The sequence below is a fragment of the Podarcis muralis genome, chromosome 12 (assembly GCF_964188315.1).
Source record: "Podarcis muralis chromosome 12, rPodMur119.hap1.1, whole genome shotgun sequence".
NCBI classification, from domain to species: Eukaryota; Metazoa; Chordata; class Lepidosauria; order Squamata; family Lacertidae; genus Podarcis; species Podarcis muralis.
In genome coordinates this window covers 43,223,943-43,245,525 of record NC_135666.1, presented here as the reverse complement: position 1 = coordinate 43,245,525, position 21,583 = coordinate 43,223,943, and the positions used below count along the sequence as shown (strand labels likewise).

Genomic DNA, 21,583 nt, shown 5'->3' with positions numbered 1-21,583 from the left:
TTTGAGACCAGGGTTGAAATCTCCATTCAGCCATGGAGGTGACCTTGAGCCCATCACAGCCTCTCAGCTTAGCCAACCTTACTGGGTTGTTATGCCCAATGCATATGTCTTTCTCCTTTCCCACACCACTCCTCACCACCAATATAAGTGCTTCAAATAACACTTTTTCCAGGTGCTTTAAGCCAGGCCCCACATTCCACTCTGATGCCTCCATCTGAGGCTGTTTAAAATGCAAAATCACTGTTTGAAGCATCCTCCTTTAAACACTAGAGGGTGGCGCTGTGGTCTAAACCACTGAGCCTCTTGGGCTTGCTGATCGGAAGGTTGGCGGTTCGAATCCCCAAGACAGAGTGAGCTCCCATTGCTCTGTCCCAGCTCCTGCCAACCTAGCAGTTCGAAAGCATACCAGTGCAAGTAGATAAATAGGTACCACTGTGGCGGGAAGATAAATGGCATTTCCGTGTGTTCTGGTTTCCGTCACAGTGTCCCGTTGCGCCAGAAGCAGTTTAGTCATGCTGGCCACATGACCCAGAAAGCTGTCTGTGGACAAAGGCCAGCTCCCAAGGCCTGAAAGCAAGATGAGCACCGCAACCCTTAGTTGCCTTAGACTGGACTTATGTGTCGAGGGGTCCTTTACCTTTACCTTTAAACACTGCACTAGGGATTTCAAGAGGTGGACAGGACCATCCACAAGACAGTGATTTGGCATCATGTGGCCTACACTAAAATTTGGCCGGGCTGCAATTTGGCCTGAAAAAGATCTGGCCAGTGAAGCCAAAAAGGTTGGCACTGTCCCATAACGGGGTCTTTTTAGTTGTGGTTCCCCTGTTGTGGAATGCCCCCCCCCCCCGCTAGTGAGGTGCACCTCTCTTTCTCATTATTAACTTTCAATAGAAATTTGGAAACATTCCTGTTTGCCCAGGCATTCAATGGATGAATGTTCCTGGTAGTACCACAATCATTTGCTTTAGTTTTTGTGTTGAAATTTACAGAAATGGTGGCCATGTTGTTGCATAACGTCCCTCTGCCACATTATACTCCTTGTGTAAGAAGCTGTTCGCGTAGCATGCAAAACGTGCCAAAAACCAGTCATTCGTAGTAAATGGATAGGCCGTGGGCAACCATCCAAATTAAGTCCGAGTGGCCACAATAGCTAAGAGATTTGTTTGATGCAAGCATGGGCAGGAAGGAAGGGAGAAGTGTGCTTGAAATTTCATACAGTGGTACCTCAGGTTACGAACACCTCGGGTTACAGACACTTCGGGTTACAGACTCCACTAACCTGGAAGTAGTACCTCAGGTTAAGAACTTTACCTCAAGATGAGAACAGAAATTGTGTGCTGGTGGCGAGGCAGCAGCAGGAGGCCCCATTAGCTAAAGTGGTACCTCAGATTAAGAACAGTTTCAGGTTAAGAACGGACCTCTGGAAGGAATTAAGTTTGTAACCAGAGACACCACTGTATTGGGCACATTCCACCTGTTCCAAGTTTGGGGCTTTGTTTTGTTTATTTTATCCTCTGCACAAACCCCACGCTAGGGGGGTGAAGCAGCAGCCAAATAGTCTAACAAGTGGCTTGTCAGCGAGGAATGTCCTAGCTGTAAGTATGGAGTCATCTTGACACTTTTCAGCCAATCCTCTGAGGATAATAAGTAAGGAGGACAAAATGAGTGCAGCCCTCCTGGGCCTCCCCTTAAGAGTTTAAAAGCAAAATATTGATTTTGAGTTACCCTGCTTCAACTCAGCTTCACTCTCATGATATTTTTATTCCCTTGCATATTGCCAAGTCCATTTGTTTTGTTTTTAGTCTTTTTTCCCTTCCAAATCACTGGTGAAACTGGCATGTCCATGTAACATTCCTGTACCTAAAAATACAGTCAATTGACACCTTGAAGGTTTCCAGGCAACTCTAACCATTTGTGACATCTTTAGCTGCCTCTCCAGTATGTTCAAAACAGATAAAGTGGATGAATTGATTTTAGTTGTCTAAAACCCTTGACAAAATCTCTCGGTGGCCATCCAAGCTGGTCTCTTGATGATTTAGATGGCTTTTGCTTCCAACACAAATGTGATCCTTCCTGACTCTCCACTTTGACTTTTAACTCCATCCACAGTGGGTGTCCCCTTCCTGAAGGCAGAGCAGTTCCTTGTCTGCAGCAGGGCCATCCCAAGGCATTTTGCTGCCTAAAGCAAGGGGCAAAAGGGGGTGATGCCCCCTTATTCCACATGCAGAAAAGCCAACCAGGCGGACGGTTAACTCTTAATGCAAACACCAGCTACAGATGGACAGACCAAACCCAACTCTGCTCTGTGCCTGTTTCACAGATGCACACTCATAGACCAAAAAAGCAGATTTAAGTAAGGTCCTAAGATAGTATGACCTGGACCCAGAAACCCTTTCCTCTAACAGCTGTCTTCCTCCCCACTCACACAGACAGGAAGAAACACAGGAAGGAAAAATAACAAGCTTTGGTGACCTCTCCACACATACAAGTGCTGCCCCCTAGCTAGCAAAAAATCATCTGTCTGGGGATTTCCCCCCAGGTTTTCTATATTTGTGTCTCAGAATGATTAGGCTTTAGTGAAGGGGTCTCCCCAAGATTTACGGGATTTCCCCTGAAATACCAGTTTCTCTGTTCAATATTAGCAAAGATAACAAGAATAAGTGTTTTTTTGTTTTGTTTTTTAAAACACTCCCTTAAGTCAGTCCACCTAATGACATTAAAAGAAAGAAAACCGATAAAGGGCATCAAAACTGATTTGGAAACTTTAGAGAAAGAAGCACCCTAATTATAATAATTAATGTAGGCCTGCAAGCTCTGCTGTCACACACTAAAGCCTATACTGTGAGAGAAAGGGGTGCAAGCCACCTGACCCAGCTCCTCCTCCTTTGGTTCTCACTGCTTCCAAGTAAATTTCTGTATTCCCCAGCACACTCTCCTAAACAGCCTCAGATGTCAAGGAAATAAACAACTATCTGACTTTTAGAATACATCTGAAGGTAGCCCTGTTTAGGGAAGTTTTAATGTCTGATGTTTTATTGTATTTTTTATATTTTGTTGGAAGCCGTCCAGAGTGGCTGGGGAAACCCAGCCAGATGGGTGGGTGGGGTATAAATAATATATTATTATTATTATTATTATTATTATTATTATTATTATTATTATTATTATTATTATCCATCCCTGAATTGAGCTTCTGGAGTCTATATCCACTGCAGATTTTTCTCTTTCTAAACTTCTGTCTTCAGATACCCTTCCTCAAAAAAAACCACCGCCAAGTATCAAATTCTACACCAATTCCATGGATTGAACCTGGAACCTTTGCATGAAAAAGTGCATGGTCTATTACAGAGCTGTGGACATTCCCTACAAAACCTAGGAAATTTGTATTATTGAGTCAACACAGCCTTACAATGATCACACAACGATCACATTCACACTGCCCACCCTATTTGCACTCAGTTATCTGTATTCATGGGTTGTTCTGTGGATCTGCAAATTAAGGATTAGTTTAGTTTTGATGCCTTATTATACTTTGTTTAGATTACTGGTTAATCCAGCCGTGTAGGACCAAACATAGTATACAACTGCACATAAAATGTACGTCACTATGTACATCCTCTTAGAGCTATTAAATTCTACACACAGTGCATACAGGCTGGATTTATTTTCCTCTTTTCTTCCATTTTTAGGCTCTGCCAGCTCGACCTAAGTACTTTCCTTCTCTGTGCTGTCATTCTCTTTCCCATGAGACCATTCAAAGAGAAAAAGAACAGTTCGTTTTCTCTGAGCTAGGAGACAGAAAATCTTAAAAGAGCTGCACATTTTAGAAGAACACGTACAAATCATAATGGTGCCCACTAGTGCTTCTGTGCTGTAACTTTGTTCAACTTTCTCTTAAAGATGTGCATGTTAAATATTTTGTCATCCAGTGTGCATAAAGGCTTATGAGCCAAAGAAAGCCCCATAAAGCAGTCTATACTATTGTGTACTAGTCAGTGAGTAGTTGCTATTATTTGATGAGGACAAACTCTGAAAGTCAGTAAGTGAAGGCACCTTATCCTGGCATGGGGAGCAAATGATTTGCAAAGTTTCACCAGCTTAATGTCACAGTGAGGTTTAAGACACAGTGACAGATCCAGTTGGCATTCCCATGCATTGAATTTATTGTATGCCTAGACTCTATAAATGTCTTGTATCATTTGATTTTTTTGAGATTAAATATTGTTCTTCCCTTTGTGTTGAAAAGCAGATTATAGATGCTTAGATAAAATTTGACTGAACTATAGTTACCTGCCCTTAGGCTAAAATATTAGCAACCACAAAAGATTGGCATTGCCTTAAAGTGAACCAATTTATAAAGAATTTGAATTTAACTAGTACAGCTTCCTCAATTTGCAATGTCTGAAAATGTTAATTCTGATTGGGAAGGGGAACTTTGTCTCAGCCAGGTCATTTGTTCTGTTCCTTCAAACTGTTAGAGTTTCTGAAATGTGCATGAACAGTTGTGGCCTCTAAATGGCTGCAGATTACTCCAATTAACAAATGAATTGACTCTCCACAGAACACTAATATGGCAACATGAAACAACTGACTTCAAAGTTTAACCATTCTAGCCTGCTATAGAATTTCCTTTCAAACAAAGGAGATGGTGTGTGTTTTCTGCTACCGGTTCAAGTCTGACTTCAAAGCTGCCAAAGTGATCAAAAATGTGATATAAGGTAGTTTAGCTGCTTAAGAAGCTAGGCTATAACCCAAGAAGGTCCTGATTCAACTTTTACGTCTGCTGTGGATTCACAAGCTGGGAGCAGGCAATTCCCTCTTGCTCAATTACCCATCCCTAAAATGGGGATGATAATAATACAGAGTACAGTCGTACCTTGGAAGTTGAACAGAATCCATTCCAGAAGTCTGTTAGACTTCCAAAACATTCGGAAACCAAAATGCAGCTTCTGATTGGCTGCTGGAAGCTCCTGCAGCCCATCAGAAGCCCCATCGGATGTTCGGCTTCCAAAAATAGTTCTCAAACCGGAACAGTCACTTCTGGGTTTGTGGCCTTCAGGAGCCAAAATGTTCGAGAACTAAGCTGTTCGAAAACGGAGGTACGGCTGTAGTTGTAAAAAGGACTTCACCCATGTATGGGAAGAACTTTGAACATGATGAGAAACCAGTATTTCTGCTCTACTTTGAATTTGTTGTCTCAGGAACAGACTGGACAAATAGATTGTGGGTTTCCCATCCCCATGTGGTAATCTTTTCATGGCACATGAGTTGAGATGTACACACACAGCCACTACACCACAGCAAATCTTGCCCAGTTTGTTCAGGGGAAGGCATTGGCTTTGCCTGCAGAAGGTCTCCTATTTTCCAGAGCTAGGACAAACACCTAGAGAACCAATCCATGCAAACACTATTGAGCTAGAAGAACCATTGATCAGACTTGGTATAAAAAAACTTCCAGAGTTCCTCTGACAATTTCAAAAGAAACAAAAGGGATAGAAATGAAGGCCGAGAGGGAGTGATCTGAGGTTAAAGGCTCTGGTTTTCTGATGCTGCTTCAACACTAGGAAGGAAGGAAGGAAGGAAGGAAGGAAGGAAGGAAGGAAGGAAGGAAGGAAGGAAGGAGAGGTGTGAAATTCAAGAAGCAGTGAGTTCCAGAACAGAGAGATGACAGACACACACGAAAATTGAGAGTTAGACACAAGAAGGACTAGCAATGCAAGAATGACAATAAAGAGAGAAGAAGAGAAGCTAAAGGAGGAGGAGTCCAGGTGTGCAGAGATCTAAAAATACAAGGTAAAATGGATCCAATTAAGGAAACATTGGAGACATTGAATGAAGAGAGTGTAACGAAGGAGAATCGCGGCCCAATGAGATAGAGGGGGGAAATGACCACCAGCACTAGTCAAACACCAACCTTGGTTAAAAATGAGATTTCTAAAAAGTGTGTATATGTGGATCTCTCTGTCATGTGGTCATAAGATCAGGACAGTGCCCAAATTCACACTTGATAACTTGGTGTCTAAAGGTTGTGCATGTAAAAGCCTCCTCAGGGGGAAATGAAGGTCATGCCATTTCACTGCCTGTGCAATGGCAGCATCCCCTACTCCCACTTCCCTACCTAGATAATGAGGGAAATAACCTTTTATCAACCTGATTATACAAAGCGCCATAAATGAGCAACAAAGGTGAATTTTTGCCTGCAGTGGTTGTAGGACAAGGGATTGGATGAGTCCAAACAAGTCCAGATGACTTCAGCAGGCTAATTGTTCCGGGCAGTGTATCATACTGGTCTTGATGGTTTTCCTTTGTCTTCGGCTAGATCACTGTTGTTGCAAATTCCTGAATATTCATCAATTGGAAATAGCATTTGTTGCTAAGTAAAAGTGGACCCCCCCCCCGAATATAATAGCTATTGCTGGAGTGAAAATACTATGCTGGGAATAACATCACTATGTTCATTCTTTATCGGAAGTGCTAGGTGCATTTCAGTCAAGGACTGTAGCAGGAGGGGGTAATCTGTGGCTGTTCAGAAACTGCTGGACCACAACTCCCATCAGCCCCAGTCAACATAGCCAGCGGTCAGGGAATAATGGGGGCTGCAGCCTAACAATACTTGGAAGGTCACAGGTACCTATTCTTGGACTGGACATCATCATCATCATCATCATCATCATCATCATTTTATTTGTATGCCGCCTTTCCATAGTTGAAACTATGCTCAAAGCGGCTTACAACATGACAAGGTTTACATAATTACAAACAACATAACAGAAGTCATGATAAATAAAAGGTAAAGGTAAAGGTACCCCTGCCCATACGGGCCAGTCTTGACAGACTCTAGGGTTGTGCGCCCATCTCACTTAAGAGGCCGGGGGCCAGCGCTGTCCGGAGACACTTCCGGGTCACGTGGCCAGCATGACAAAGCTGCATCTGGCGAGCCAGCGCAGCACACGGAAACGCCGTTTACCTTCCCGCCAGTAAGCGGTCCCTATTTATCTACTTGCACCTGGAGGTGCTTTCGAACTGCTAGGTTGGCAGGCGCTGGGACCGAGCAACGGGAGCGCACCCCACCACAGGGATTCGAACCGCCGACCTTTCGATCAGCAAGCCCTAGGCGCTGAGGCTTTTACCCACAGCGCCACCCGTGTCCCGTTCATGATAAATAAAACACATCAAAAAGTACACAATCTAATGGAAACAATTTCCACATAAATCATAAGATCTAAAACTAAAGATACAACAATACTATAATAACAGCAACAGCTCTCTCAACCCCACCCCAGTAAACAATACTCCAGCCTAAGAATCTGTTCAACAGCCTCAGCTTTTGTAGCTGGAGTCAGTCAGCACTCCACTCTCCCAGGCCAGATGGGAAAGGGCCAGCAAGGCAGGGTGCAGGTCTCTCTGTTGGTCTATTGAAGCAAAAACAGCAACAAAGCACTGTTAGGGACTAACACAGCTATTGTGGCATAAGTTTTCATGAACTAGAATCAACCGCTTTATCAGCCACATGAAGCGCAGTTCTTAATTGGCAGAAATATAGATGAAAAATATCTACTTCGTATAGTGAAATCTGGTACCCTCCATGGTGCAAAGGAGTAGCTATGTTAATCGTTTGTATCTATGTGTGAGAAGGAGAGAACTTTTGTGGACTTCTGTGACTTTGCAAGCTGCATTGCATCGTGTGTGTGTGTGTGTGTGTGTGTGTGTGTGTGTGTGTGTGCGCGCGCTCATGCGCACGCATGCAGGAGGGGGTTATTTTACCTGTCTAATTTCACCTGTCTGTTGTTCAGCTATTTAAAAATCTAGGAACCCTCCAGGAGTGCGGAGGAGTTGCCACACTAGGAAAAAGGTTAGCTGCTATTTTAGCACGGCTAATACCCATTACATTTTCTTTCTTAATGGTGCTTATACTTATAGTTTCTTTTGTCATGTCTAGTTAATAATAATAAATTTTATTTATACCCCGCCCTCGCCAGCCAAGGCCGGGCTCAGGGTGGCTAACAAGCAATAATAAAAACAAGTTGAATGAGTACAACTTAAAAACAAGATTAAAATACAACGTTAAAACATTGAAACATTAAAATGCAGCCTCATCACAGGAGGAGAAAAGAAAAAAGATAGTTAGGGAAAAGTCAGTTCAGAAGTTTACAAAATGTAAATATTTCTAGAAGACTGTACAAAATAGTACAGCTAAATCAAAACATATAGCTCTGTTTATATGTGATGTAAACAGATAGAGAAGGTAAATACTTAATAAAAATTAAAGAGAAAAACAATAAAACTAACCAGATTTAGAGGAGAATTACTATATATATGGGGAATAGGGTCATTGTCTCTGATTTTAAATCCGAAACAGATTTAATTGACAATTGCAACTTTGAAATATATTTCATCCTAGTTGACGTTTTAAACCCTATGGAACCTATCCTGCAAAAGCATATGTCCATTTTAAATTGCCTTTTGCTTCAGTGCAATGATTCATAATGCATAAAATGAAGAGTGTTAATCAAATATTTTACAGGATCAGGGTCATTTAATTTTCAACTTCTTAAAGAGTTTTGCTTTAAGACACATCATTTGAGACAGAACTATGTGATAATTAATAATATAATCAAGCTATTAGTGGCTGCCATGTATTCTTTTCCTTGTAATTAAAGAACAACTGAATTAATATTTCTTCCTTGTTGGTGCAGAATTGCAGATATTGTAGAATTGTCATGTAGCTCTGTAACAGTCATATTCCAGCCCCTGGGTATCTGGGGAAGAGCAACTTGGCCACAACATCTCTTGTTGTGCGTACAAGAGTATACCCATCTCTTGTGCCCTCACTTTCCCTAAGAAATGAGTTTACTATGATGGAAGAAATTGAAAAAATATGGAGTTCTAGGGGCTGCCACCCTTGTTTGCATTGCTCACCAACCCAGCCTGCCCCCCATTAGACCTCACCGCTGCCACCCCCGTCATCTGCAATCCTGAGCCCTATTAGGCTTCAGACTTGCGTCCAAGTAAACATTATGTTTAAAATTAGGAAGTGTGGATTAGTTAATTGACCTGTTCAGAGCCTTGAGTGTGTCCCATTAAAACGTGCTTTGCACTCTGAGCCTCTTGAAAAAATAATCCTAAGGGAGGAAGAGTCACCATCCAGGGGTCCTGACATGACATTAACAGCTGTGTCCCAGGCAGAAACTCAACAGGTGGGTGGAGATGAGTCTGGGAAAACATTTCACTTTTTGAATTTGTTTGCCAAGAACCTTTTGTTAAGTGAAGAGGAAGACAGGAATGGCTTCTGAACTTAGTCATACAGTGGAACCTCATGTTATGTACCGTCCTCCTAGTGAACACTTCGGGTTATGAGCTCCGCTAACCCGGAAGTAGATGCTCCCAGTTGCGAACTTTGCCCTGCGATGTGAGTGGAAGTCGTGCAGCGGCAGCGGGAGGCACCATTAGCAAAAGCACGCCTCATGTTGAGAACAGTTTCAGCTTAAGAACGGACCTCTGGAACGAATTAAGTTCATAACCGGAGGTACGAATTAAGTTCGTAACCGGAGGTACCACTGTACTCAGGTTTAACTAAAAGGAACTGTGGCATTGGGTGATGTGGAATGCTTGTAGCTGCCATCACCTTTACTGCTGTGTCTCAGACATTAGTACTATATGGCACATAATAAGAATACATTTCCTTAACACTAGATAGGCAGGTGCTTTGGACCAGTGGTTCCCAATTAGCTAAGTACTGAGGACCTCCTGTCTTTCAAAAGCCAAGTCATGGACCCCCTACTTTTTTTGGAGGGGGGAAGAAACCTCTATGGTAGTTTTTGTTATGTGAATGGTGCCCCAGACCCCTGGTTGGGTTATGCAGACTTCCCGGTATCCATGGACCACCAATTGGCAACCACTGCTTTAGACAGTTCATAGACAGGGTGTGATGGTAGCATTATTATGGAAACCTGAACTGAGTTAAATGTGGTCTGCACAAGTTACTGGGTTTGAAATAGCAATTAAGACTTCCCAGCAGATATATGATTTCAGATTATATTCCCAAAGATGGGACAGGTCAGCCATGGCATGTTCCTTCTCTCCAACACCCTTAGGTGCAACCTGAAACCTGCAGAGCACCTAGCTGAGCCTCATGTACTAGGCATGCCTATGACACTTCATCTTGTAAGTGGACTGTGACCAGATGCAGACTCCATGGCTTCAACATCAGCCAATATATGTATTTTTTCCCCTCCCCAGCCACCTTGCTTTGCTTTCCCTCTGGCCTGAAGAAGAGTTGTGGAGAACTCAAAAGCTTGCACACTGCTTGGTGTCATTTTGGTTGGCCTAATTAATATGTCGCTCTACTGTAGATTTTGGAAGTTCACTATTTTTGTTTACGGTGGTGGTTTGTCGTGATTTGATCTTGTAGCATTCCTCACACTACTTGCTTAGTTTTCCTCTTAGAACAGCTTGGTGGTCTACATAACATACACATAGAGAGAGAGTCATTGAGGCAGTTTAAAGACTAATAGATTAATTACCGCATCAGCTTTCATGGACTAGAGTTGACTTTACCCAGTGTATGGTATCTGATGAGTCAGGATTCGGTGAGAATTTAGTAAAAAGGCAAAGCCATTGTGTACAGGACTGGATCTGCAAAAGTCTGCAGACTGCCTCCAGCCAGATCTCTGTAGCTAATAGTGGTTCTGGATTACACCCTAAATCTGGGTCAGTTTAGAGCATCCAAAAAAGAGTAAGCCAGCTTCCTTTCCCGATTCTCCATCATGGGTGTATGGTATCTGATGTGTCAGGATTCAGTGAAAATTTTAGTAAAAAGGCAAAACCATTGTGTACAGGACTGGATCTGCAAAAGTCTGCAGACTTCCTCCAGCCAGATCTCTGTGGCTAATAGTGGTTCTGGATTACATCCTAAATCTGGGTCAGTTTAGAATATCCACAAAAGAGTAAGACAGCTTCCTGTCCCGATTTAAATTCCATAAAATGGGTTAGGATTTTCCTAGCCCTCATGACAAAAAAACAACAACCGTGGAGGAACTTGGCCGTCAAGGTTGCATTACAGAGAGCTCTTTCTAGTTCAAATGAATGTCAGGTTAAATACCACCCCCCGTTGCACCTTTGTCAAACAAGCATGGGGAGGATGCTAGCCAAAGAAAGATGAGTTTAACCAAAATGCAAGCAAAAAGGAAAGGAACACATGACGCAGTTAGACAAATCGCTCTGCTTCATAAACAGCGAAAAGAGGTACGAAATAAGTTTAAAAGGTGAGCGTAGAAACCAGAAACGCCGAGTCCTTCCTGACTTGGCTTGCTCTTGCCTCTCTCCAAGGTGCTGATTGACTGAGCATTGTAAGCAAACCATTCTGTTCCCTCCTTGTGACTTTGGTTATAAATTTATGACTAGAGCCGCTTCAGCTGCGACTGGGTCTAAGGAAATTTCATCCCAGCAGTTCAACCCACAACGCAACAGAGTGTCCTTGCAACGGAGTGTGCCGGAAAATGCAGCTTTTAAATGCAACCTCAAGTGTCTATACAGTAGTTGAAAGTAGCTTCTGATGGAATATATGGGGCGGTTCTCCTATAGATCGGGCTGCAAAGAGCGAGTAGGTTACAAACAGACGCTAATGACCTTCTCATTCTAACAGCTATGTATTATTGCTTCACTGACCGTTAGTTCTGAGTTCTGAACAAATTTGCTGTAAATCACGGGTGGAGACTCTAGACTGTAGGAGCACGTTTATGGATTTAGGGTCCCGAAAGAAAGAAAGAAAGAAAGAAAGAAAGAAAGAAAGAAAGAAAGAAAGAAAGAAAGAAAGAAAGAAACCAGAATAACATTGCCTTTTATTTAAATGTGTACTTTTTAAACTATGTAAATCCAAATAACTGGAAATTTTAACAAGAGTAGTATATGTACGTTTGTAGTAGCTACAAGCTGGGAAGAAGGGGAGCGATAAATCCAATGATATCGTCTGAAATTATGTCCTGTGCTGCCCAGTCCTATACATGTTTACTCCAAAGTAAGTCCCCCTTTAACACCCAGTTGAGACTGTTTAAGACTACAGCCTTCATCTTTAGCTTTTTTCAACATAGTCCCAAAGGGCATCGCTTTCAGTCGGAGAAGTATCTGATTTGGCAACTAAAGTCAGCGCCAGAGTAAACAGCAAGATAAAACTTCTGTTCCTTGTTCATCGCCCCAATCCAAAACATTGTCTCTTGCTATTTGTTGGTTGGAAGGACAGAGTATGTACTGCTTTTGCTTCTGTTTCGAAGAAATCGGTGCACATATATTTAAGAACAACCAACAAACGTGTGTTACAAGCCAAATGTTGTGGCTTAAAGGAAAAGAGACAAATTCTCTGCAGACCAAATAAGCTGCTTTCGCAGTGAAAGGAAGAACTAACTTCAAGGGCTTACTTGAAAGTAAATTCCACGGCAGTCCGTAGAAATCGTTTTTATCTCAGCATGGTTAGGATCCGTCTGTAATCAATACAGTATTTTATAAAACGGAACGGTGAAGGAACTTCATTTGCTATTATTTACTAGTTATTAATGCTAAGGTGTTTTTTTCAAGGTTTAGCAATTGCGATGTTAAAATTTCAGGCATTGAAGAAATGTAAGCACGTTTGAAGATGAGCAAAGGGTAGCTTTTGAAGTCTCTTTGAAAACTGATTTTTAAAAAGAAAGAACTAAGATACAACGTTTATTCCCTTCTGTCAGAAACCGAGGGGATTAAACCTGTTGATACGAATATCGGTAGGTCTTCAGACCAACAGGTTTAATCTCTTCCTATGCAAATGAAATATTTTATAACAACTTGCATCGGCCTAATATCCGCAAAGCGCTGACGCCCGGACGCCTAATATGCCCTGGTTTGCAAGAAATAAAGACTTGGGGAAGAGAGAAAGAAACTGCAAATTCGAAGTGGGATTTTGTTGTTGTTGCTCTCCGTACTGGAGCTCCTCGTTCCTGTCCCTGTTTCCATTTGCAAATATCAAGCTTTTGCGCGACGGAATGAAATAAGAGACTCAGCTAGAAGCAGTTTCAAGAATCGGCCGCCGGACCAGCTCGGCAGCTCCACCTCTTGCTCTGCCACCGTCCCTTCGCATCTTTCTCAAATGCAATGTTTGTGCCACTCTAGATGCCTTTGTGCAAGCGAGGTGTTTGTTTTGTGTGTTGCTTTTTTAGGTGACAGTGTACCACTGGGAGCATCTCCCCCAAACCGCCCCATCCCGGGTCCTCTCTAAGATCCCGGAAACTCAGGAGCCGGTTCCACGGGTCTTTCTCTTGCGCAAGCCTCGCTGAGACGAGCACTGCGCAAGAGAAGCGCGAGCCTCGCTTGCCCGCCTGAGCCTGCTTCTCCCCCGCTTGGGCTCTGAAACTAATCAGGCTCAGCTGAATCTCCAGCGAAATCTGGAAAGCTTTCCTCGCTTTTTTCTTGTTCATGGGACGGACCATTTCGCCTCCCTCCTTGCTTGCTGTCCTGAACGAAACCGAAGCAGCAGACGACCCAGATCCACACCAGATCCCATCCTTGCGCGTAGTTTCTTAAGAGAAAGCGCTTTCGCGGGGAAGGAACTTGAAAGAAGCGAGTTAGGTTAGCCGTCCGATTCGCTCGGGCCTAGAAAGGAGCCGTCGGGCTGCTGTGGAATATCTATGTATCGCCCTGCTTCCTTCAGACGAGGGAAGCCAGATCTGTTTGTTTGTTTTCAGCAGCAGCCAATTGCCTTGGCAAACCCTTTCCCCTTCCCCTGTCCTCTCTTCCCCCCCTCCCGGGCTTCGCTTTCTTCCCCTCTCTCCCTCCCCCTTTCAAAGCGAGGGGGAAGAAGGAGGCGAGGGTGTTCTGAAGCGAGAGCGCGACTCGTCCTTTCCCTCCCCCGCCTGGTTTAAAGGAAATCCCGGCGAAGGTGTGAAGTGCTCGGCAGGTCTTGCACAAACACATCCCGACGCAACTGCCGCGGCGTATAAAGCGGGGAAGGGGGGCGGGCGCGACGGCTTCGGCGCGGGGAGAAGGGAAGAGGCCGGACTTGGCCCCAGACGCCTTAATGGGGCCCATCGCTTTTTCGAGGGGAGGTGTGGAATGGGCCCCGTCGCCTCTTCCCTCCTCCAGCGCTGACAGGGCTGAGGGGAGCCTTCAGCCGTCGCTGCTGAGGGAGCTTTCCGAGGCCGGCCAGCCCGGGAAGGCGAGGCCCCCCTCGTCGACGAGGGAAATGGCCGCTTAGGACGCAGACGGCCCCGCTGAGCTCGGAGGCGTCGGCTCCCTTTTCATCTCCTCCCCTCAGAAAGTTGACTTGCGGCCTTCAAAGGACGTCGCCAAAAAAAACCAGGCCTCGCTTTTACATTTTAAGGGAAGCTTTAATCGTAGTGTTTTTTGTTAGCCAATGTCAAGTAGGGGCTACTCTAAATACCCAGCAGCTTCTCGCCACACCCCGCCTCATAAAGTCCGTGTAAAGTTCCATGTAAAGAATTGAGGGGGCTGGTGTGTGGGATCTTTTAAGAATTATTTTAAAAAGCACTTAAGAGTCGCAGGTGACTTGTTCCAATTAGTAGCTGTCTAATTAAATTAGTGTCACCAAGACCAGCCAATAGGTGGGCGAGGGAAGGAGAGGTTCGCCGGCGAATGGAGCCGCCTCCAAGCCCCTCCCCGGCTGCGGGAGAGGAGAGCGCGCGCGCCTATAAAAACGCTCCCCGGCTTGGTCAATCGCAGTCAATTGTGTGGCATTTAAAGGCGGGAAGGTCAGGTGGGTGGGGGCGGCTTCTTCTTTCTGTAAATGAGGCTACCACAGAAGGCGGCCCAAGCCCTTGTTCGGTGCCTTTGAGGGGAACCAAGGACGTTGTTGTGTCGCCGGCTGAGGCGAAGTGAGCGCCCTAGTTTTGCGCCTCCCGGCAGAGCCGCGCTCTCGGAGTTGAGGGGACTTCTGGGGGCGGGTGGCGAGCGGGGCGGCTCATCTGAGGCGATGCAGCTGGGGGAGCAGCTCTTGGGCAGCCCGGCCAACCTGCCCGGCGCCCCCTTCTACCCGCTGGAGAGCGCGGGCGGCCGCGGCGGCAGCTCCACGCGCCACCTCAGCTCGGGGTCTCCGCCGCGCCTGGACTTGGACAAGGGCGCGAAGAAGTTCGGCGGCGCCTCGGGGCCTCCGGCGGCCGGCCTGCTGGGCGAGGCCGAGGCGGCGGCCGACACGCCTCCCTTCGCCGCCGCCGCCGGCCAGGTTCCCGCCAAAGCGGCCTCGGGGGCCGACGGCGGGCGCAAAGGCTCGCCTTGCCCGGCGGAGGAAGAGCCTCTGCCTCCGGCTCCGGCGCCGGCGCGCTACACTCTGGACGGCCTGAGCCCCGAGCGCTACTACCTGCAGTCGCCCGGCCCGCAGGGCGGGGGCGGGGGCGGCGAGCTGGGCGGCCCGTGCGCCCTCTTCCCTTACGCCGGGGCGGCGGGCGGCGCGCAGCCGGGCTCCATGTACCCGGCGTCGGGCGGCGCGCGCTACCCCTACGGCTCGGTCCTGTCTCCGCCGGGGGGCTTTCCCAGCGCGGCCGGCAGGACGCCCTTCGCGGCGGCGGCCGGCGCCTACCAGTACGGCCAGGGGGCGCCGCCGGGCAGCCTCTACAGCCCCTACCCGGCGGCGGCGGCGGGCTCGTGCGGCGGGCTGGGCGCGCTGGCGATGCCCGGCGGGGCGGGCGCGCTCCGAGCCCAAGTCTTCCTGTGCAACCGGCCGCTCTGGCTCAAGTTCCACCGGCACCAGACCGAGATGATCATCACCAAGCAGGGCAGGTAACGCCGCTGCTTGTCTCTTTCCTGGGGGGGTCGGGGGGGGGACGGGACTGCGGGACCTTGGGGCAGATCGGATTTGCGAGGAAATGGCGCGGAGTTAATCCCTCTGGGAGGAACCGATTTGGGAGAGCGGCTCGAGGAGCTTTCGGCGCGGGATCTCATCAAGTTAAGAAAGAGCTGGGAAAACTCGGTTTAGTTTTATGGGATCCGGGGCGGAATTGGTTTGCATTTGCTCTCTGCATTGGCGTGCCTGTCATCGGGTGTGCCCCAGGTTTCCCCGGATTGTCAAGTTGTTCTCTCCCCCGCCGCAAAGTTTTCCCTGTGCACATTTACCCGAGAGTAATCGCCATTGGACACAGGGGGACTTAAATAGGAAACTAACATGCGCAGGTTTGCGCTCTGAAACTCATTTTTTCCCCAGTTCATGTACTTAAAAGTATACGCTAATGGGGGGGGGCACGAATTTGATTTAAAAGAAATAAAAAAAACTATTTTATTTTTTTAAAGAAGAAATTTCTTAAATCGAGCTGTGTATTGCCGGTGTTTTTAAGCATCAGAAAACCGGACTTGCTTTCGCTTGGAAATAAAATCCGATTGTAATAAGGTTCTTTTTCGTTAGTTTACGATCGGGACGTTAAACTGGGGGAGGAAGGCAACGACCTGGATTTATGGCACTAGCGAGGTCAACCAAATTTCGGGATTTGAGGGATTGGGGGTTCCGAAGTGCAGTTATAACAAACGGCTGGTCGATCGAAACCTTTCCCCATCGAAATCATCCTTGTGCTTGATTCGAAGTAGGACAGACATACTTGTAGGGTTTCTTTCTATCTCTCTCTCCCCCCCCCCCCCACAATTTAAATATATTTGGTTTCTTGTGTTCCCTAAACCGGCACTATCAGTCCTTCCATCATAATTGTTGATTGAGATAAAAAGAATTGGGGACGGGGTGGGAAACAGAACGTGCCATTAGTTTCTGTCCTGGGAATTCTGTGCGTGTGATCTATAAATTATAACCTAGGGCAAGCGAGGGTTTGAAACTATTCCAGCCTTCGGATCCGGGTAAATTTGGGATGGGATTGGTGGTGTCCCTCTTTCTTCGAGGTGCTGCCTTTGAAAGGCTGCCCTTTCCGATCTCTCCTTCCGAGGCCGTCGCTCTGGATGTTGGCAGAAGAGCGAGACTTGGAGCCAAAGCCTCTCGTGGCGGCTCTCTCTAAATATAAACCCCGCGAGGGGAGCCGCCATCTGCCTCCCGCTCTCGGTCCAGGCGCTAGCCGAGGCCGGAGCGCGCTGCCAAAGAGCATCGGCGGGGGCTCCTGGCTCACGGATGCAGGCGGCCTCGATTCCCTTTTTCTAAATGCGCGCCTTCCCCCCTTCCTTTCTCTTTCCAACACCAGGCGGATGTTCCCCTTCCTGAGCTTCAACATCACCGGCCTCAACCCCACCGCCCACTACAACGTCTTCGTGGAAGTGATCTTGGCGGATCCCAACCACTGGCGCTTCCAAGGGGGAAAGTGGGTGACGTGTGGCAAAGCCGATAACAACATGCAAGGTAAGAGACCAGACTTTACGGGAGAGATTGGGGAATGGGCAGGCAATGAGACTTTCCCCCGCTCTTGCCTTCAGCTTCCTTCCATGCCTTCATTGCTTCATCCAGAATCCAGATGCAAAGCAAGGAAATTAATTGCCTTGTCATACAGCCTTTTGAAATGTGACTTCTGAATCTAAAGCAGATGAATCCTCTCCCGAAAGCGACTTTGTGCTTTTTAAAAAAGGGGGTTTGGAAGACTCCTTTACTCCAGCTTGTTAGGAAATTAAAGGGAGGCTCAGCATTTTTCCTTCTTTCCCCCTTTCATGCTCATGGTTTTATTATGGACCCTGCAGACTCCCTGCCACTGACAGTCAATGGCCGCAACCCAGCATCCTATTAGATGTGCATTCTTGTGTGCAAGTATTTCCTTTGTCGTGGCACACAAGAGAGAGTGCATTTCATCTTGGTGTTGTGTCTGATTTGGGGAAATGTCTAATTCACACAAGTACACTTAGGAGAGATGAAATGCACCTTTCCCTGACTCTCGTCTTCTTTCCATCTTACAGGTAACAAGGTTTATGTTCATCCTGAATCTCCCAACACTGGAGCCCACTGGATGCGACAAGAGATCTCTTTTGGAAAACTAAAACTAACTAATAACAAAGGGGCCAATAATAATAATACTCAGGTAAAACAACACACTTAAATTTGGTTTGCTTAGTTGATCTGTGGTTCCTGGAACCTGAAGGAAGATGCAGTAGGTTTTTGAAACGGGTCTCCAGTAAATTCTGAATTTGCTGGAGTCATCTCGACAGTACATCTTGTCCCTTTTTTAAAGTTATAAATTGGCATGTGGACATGGGAACTAGTGCCGTATTAAAGGCTTGCAAAATTTGAAAGTATCCTTTCCTATGTCAGGTGGATCTAAAAAAAAGTATTGTGCACTAACTCAGTGTTCATCTTTTCCAGATGATAGTACTTCAATCTCTGCATAAATATCAACCTCGTCTCCACATTGTGGAAGTGACAGAAGATGGTGTTGAGGACATGAATGACTCCTCTAAGACACAGACATTTAACTTCCCTGAAACGCAATTCATTGCTGTGACTGCATATCAGAACACTGATGTAAGGATAAAATATGCTTGGTATGCTAAATAGCTTTTATCTGGGGCGGGCTATGATACCCTTCATAAATTAAGAGGTAAAATAGGAACACAAAAAGAGTGATAAATGGAGCTTTAAATACTTTTGTTAACTGGAAGCAAAGGGTGGTATTCAACTGAGTTTTACTCCAAGTAAACCCATTGAAATTAATTGACCTAGTTTAGTTGTGTTCATTTCAGTGGGTATTTCATTTTGAGGTATCTAAGTAGACACCACTATTTTGTCTTTACTTTTCAGATCACACAGCTTAAAATTGACCATAATCCTTTTGCAAAAGGCTTTCGGGACAACTATGATTCGTAAGTAGTATTCTCATCTCTATGTGGTACAAATAATTCAATTCTATAAAAGTGCAGATTTTTAAAAGTATATTAATTTAAGAGCTTTTGTATTGGTAGCTAGCTACAATCTTCAAAGTGTCTTACTTGAGAGCGATGGAACTTTCTTCTAAGCAAAAATAGTCTCCCATCTAGGTGAAAATGAATGTTAGATTGCAAGCTATTTCAGCTCTTCACTTACCTAAATTGCAGCAGAGGCAGCTGACTAGGTTTGCAGAAAGTAAAAGTAGCACAAAATTTTATTCTGGAATAAGGTCTAAATTTGCACATACACCACGGCAAATAAATAAATATTCATTTGTGCTTTTTTAATGTTCCTCACTTAACTAAACTTTTTATATTGCGTTTCAAAGTGAACTTAACTGGGAGAATTTGCAGAAAGTATACATTAAAATAGACTTTAATATTTGTTGACTTTAATCTTGACTATATAATAAATGGCCAGTCCAGCATGATCTCCTTGGGGCTGAGCCATCCCTTCTTGCATGCTAATGCCAACACCCTAAATGGTAAAGAACAATATCTTAGGCGTTTTTCTCTTGTGTTTGTAGCATGTACACAGCTTCAGAAAATGACAGATTAACTCCATCTCCCACGGATTCTCCTAGATCCCACCAGATTGTCCCAGGAGCCCGGTACAGCGTGCAACCCTTCTTCCAGGAACAATTTGTCAACAACCTGCCACCGACTAGATTTTATAACGGGGAAAGAACTGTGCCTCAGACAAACGGCCTCCTCTCACCTCAGCAGAACGAAGAGGTGGCCAATCCTCCGCAGAGATGGTTTGTCACTCCAGTCCAGCAGTCTGGGGCCAACAAACTGGACATGAACTCTTACGAAACAGACTACTCTCCTAGTACCTTACTTCCGTATGGAATCAAGTCCCTCCCCCTGCAGACATCCCATGCCTTGGGCTATTACCCTGACCCTACGTTCTCCTCCATGGCTGGATGGGGGAGCAGAGGCTCTTACCAGAGGAAAATGTCTGCTGGCTTACCTTGGGCCTCCAGGACAAGCCCCCCAGGTTTCTCCGAAGACCTGCTTTCTAAGGAGAAAGTGAAAGAAGAAATGGGGTCGTCCTGGATAGAGACGCCGCCATCCATAAAATCTCTAGATTCAAACGATTCTGGAGTCTACACTGGCGCTTGCAAAAGGCGGCGACTCTCCCCAAGCACATCCAGCAATGAAAACTCCCCGACGATGAAGTGTGAGGACATTAATGCTGAGGACTATGGCAAAGACACTTCCAAAGGCATGGGCTACTATGCTTTCTATACCAGTTCTTAAGCCCTAGTCTCTGTGTTAGAACTTGACTTGGCTATAATCTTTCAGTGGTGTTGCGGAGGTCTTTTGCACAAATGTTGCCAAAGGAACTCTTTACCTTCCCACCTTTTTGAAAAAATGTTCTTGTGCAATTGCATAGAAGGTGCCAAAGCTTTTTGACTGACTTCTGCAGGTAAAAAAGGGAAGAAACTGGGTAGCACTCCAAAATGACTTGGCCTCTTTACCCCCCCACCTCCTTCTCCCCACCCCCAGCTAAGGAGACAGCGAGGGATAATCTCTAAGCATCATTCTGATTTTAAGTGTAGCTTTCAGAAAGGGCCAGGAAAGGAGGGGGTAATAAAGCAAAGGTTGTACAATCTGGCCAGTGCGTAAGTGCTGTGCACTAACAAACAGTTTGAGGGAAGAGTTGGGTGCTTATTGAACAAATTACTACCCTATTGGATCTATTGTTGTAGCTGAATAGTGGAAATATTCAAAGTGGAGGCTTTATCAATAGAATATTTCTTCATGATGTATGCAAAAACCAAACTTTTGGCTCAATGACTAAGCCTTGCTTTTTTCTGGGGAGATTTTAAATGACTTGGCAGAAAGTTATGGCAGTGAAGGAATCCTACAAAGGTAGCAAAAACCCAGTATTAAATGTACAGCTCTGTGTTGTCTAGATATATTGTGGACTATGACAAAACATTCTGTGTAGTTCTAGTCATGGCAGTGCAGTTGAGTGTCTGAAGCCGGTGCGTGTTGGGAGTTCTTTATTTAAAACAACTTCAAAGTGGATTCTGATGCTGAGAGTACATCAAAATATATATTTATTGGTAGGTGGTGAATGTATTTTTCAGCCGTTCTGAACTGAGTGTTGTAACTCCTCTTGCTCAATTCTATAAATATTATGAGACAATGCCGAGGTGGTAAAAGACTTTAAAACAAAGCATTAGTTTTATTGCAGGGGTGGGGCGGGGGTTGTGAAGCTGAGACTTTTGTCTGTATATAATGATTTTTAATAAATGTGTTGCAATGATAGGTGCTGAATTCTGCAAAGGAGAATTGAGAGTCGGTGTGCCCTCTATCCCTTGTTAGTAATAAGTTTGCAGCAGGGTCTTAGAAGCAAATTTAAAATAATAATAATTAAATGTAAAAATGTGGAAGTCTAAAGCTACTTAAAAGGCCTCCTGTGCTCCATCCCAAAGTGGGAAATTAGTCCACTGAGAACCCAAAGCAAAATGCAGGAATCCAGATCTTCAGTAGCTTGGTACATGAGTGATGGCCTTCAATAATGGGGAAGGGGCTCTTTCAAAGCCAGCGCTGGGCCGGGGAGCCAAGAACCCAGCTCCTCTTCCTAACAGCTGCAGGGCTAAGATGAAAGAGCTGCCCATTTTCTCCTGCTCCAGACACCAGTGCTGGGGAGTTTGGCAAGCTTCAACTTTACCTACCCTGATATTGTGCAGGTGGGTCTGTTGCCCAGTCCTGCCAGGTGGATATTTGCCGAAGCTGGTTGCCTCTCCCTAGC

At 45.5% G+C, this 21,583-nt stretch overlaps 1 protein-coding gene across 4 annotated transcripts in view; it reads left to right on the top strand.

Annotated features, from left to right (window-relative positions):
* EOMES (eomesodermin) overlaps positions 1 to 21,099 on the top strand; it is a 161,567-nt gene extending 140,468 nt beyond the window's left edge. For 2 of the 4 annotated variants that reach the window (XM_077916332.1, XM_077916331.1), the window contains 5 exons: positions 17,154 to 17,308; positions 17,854 to 17,975; positions 18,257 to 18,415; positions 18,692 to 18,753; positions 19,344 to 21,099. In XM_077916332.1, coding sequence (XP_077772458.1) covers positions 17,158 to 17,308; positions 17,854 to 17,975; positions 18,257 to 18,415; positions 18,692 to 18,753; positions 19,344 to 20,079 — 1,230 coding nt within the window. In that variant the 5' untranslated portion in view covers positions 17,154 to 17,157 and the 3' untranslated portion in view covers positions 20,080 to 21,099. Of the gene's footprint in view, positions 1 to 14,678; positions 15,760 to 17,153; positions 17,309 to 17,853; positions 17,976 to 18,256; positions 18,416 to 18,691; positions 18,754 to 19,343 lie in introns of those variants that run through there. The other 2 variants (XM_077916330.1, XM_028751181.2) reach the window with 2 other exon arrangements.
* Positions 21,100 to 21,583: the final 484 nt, after the last annotated feature.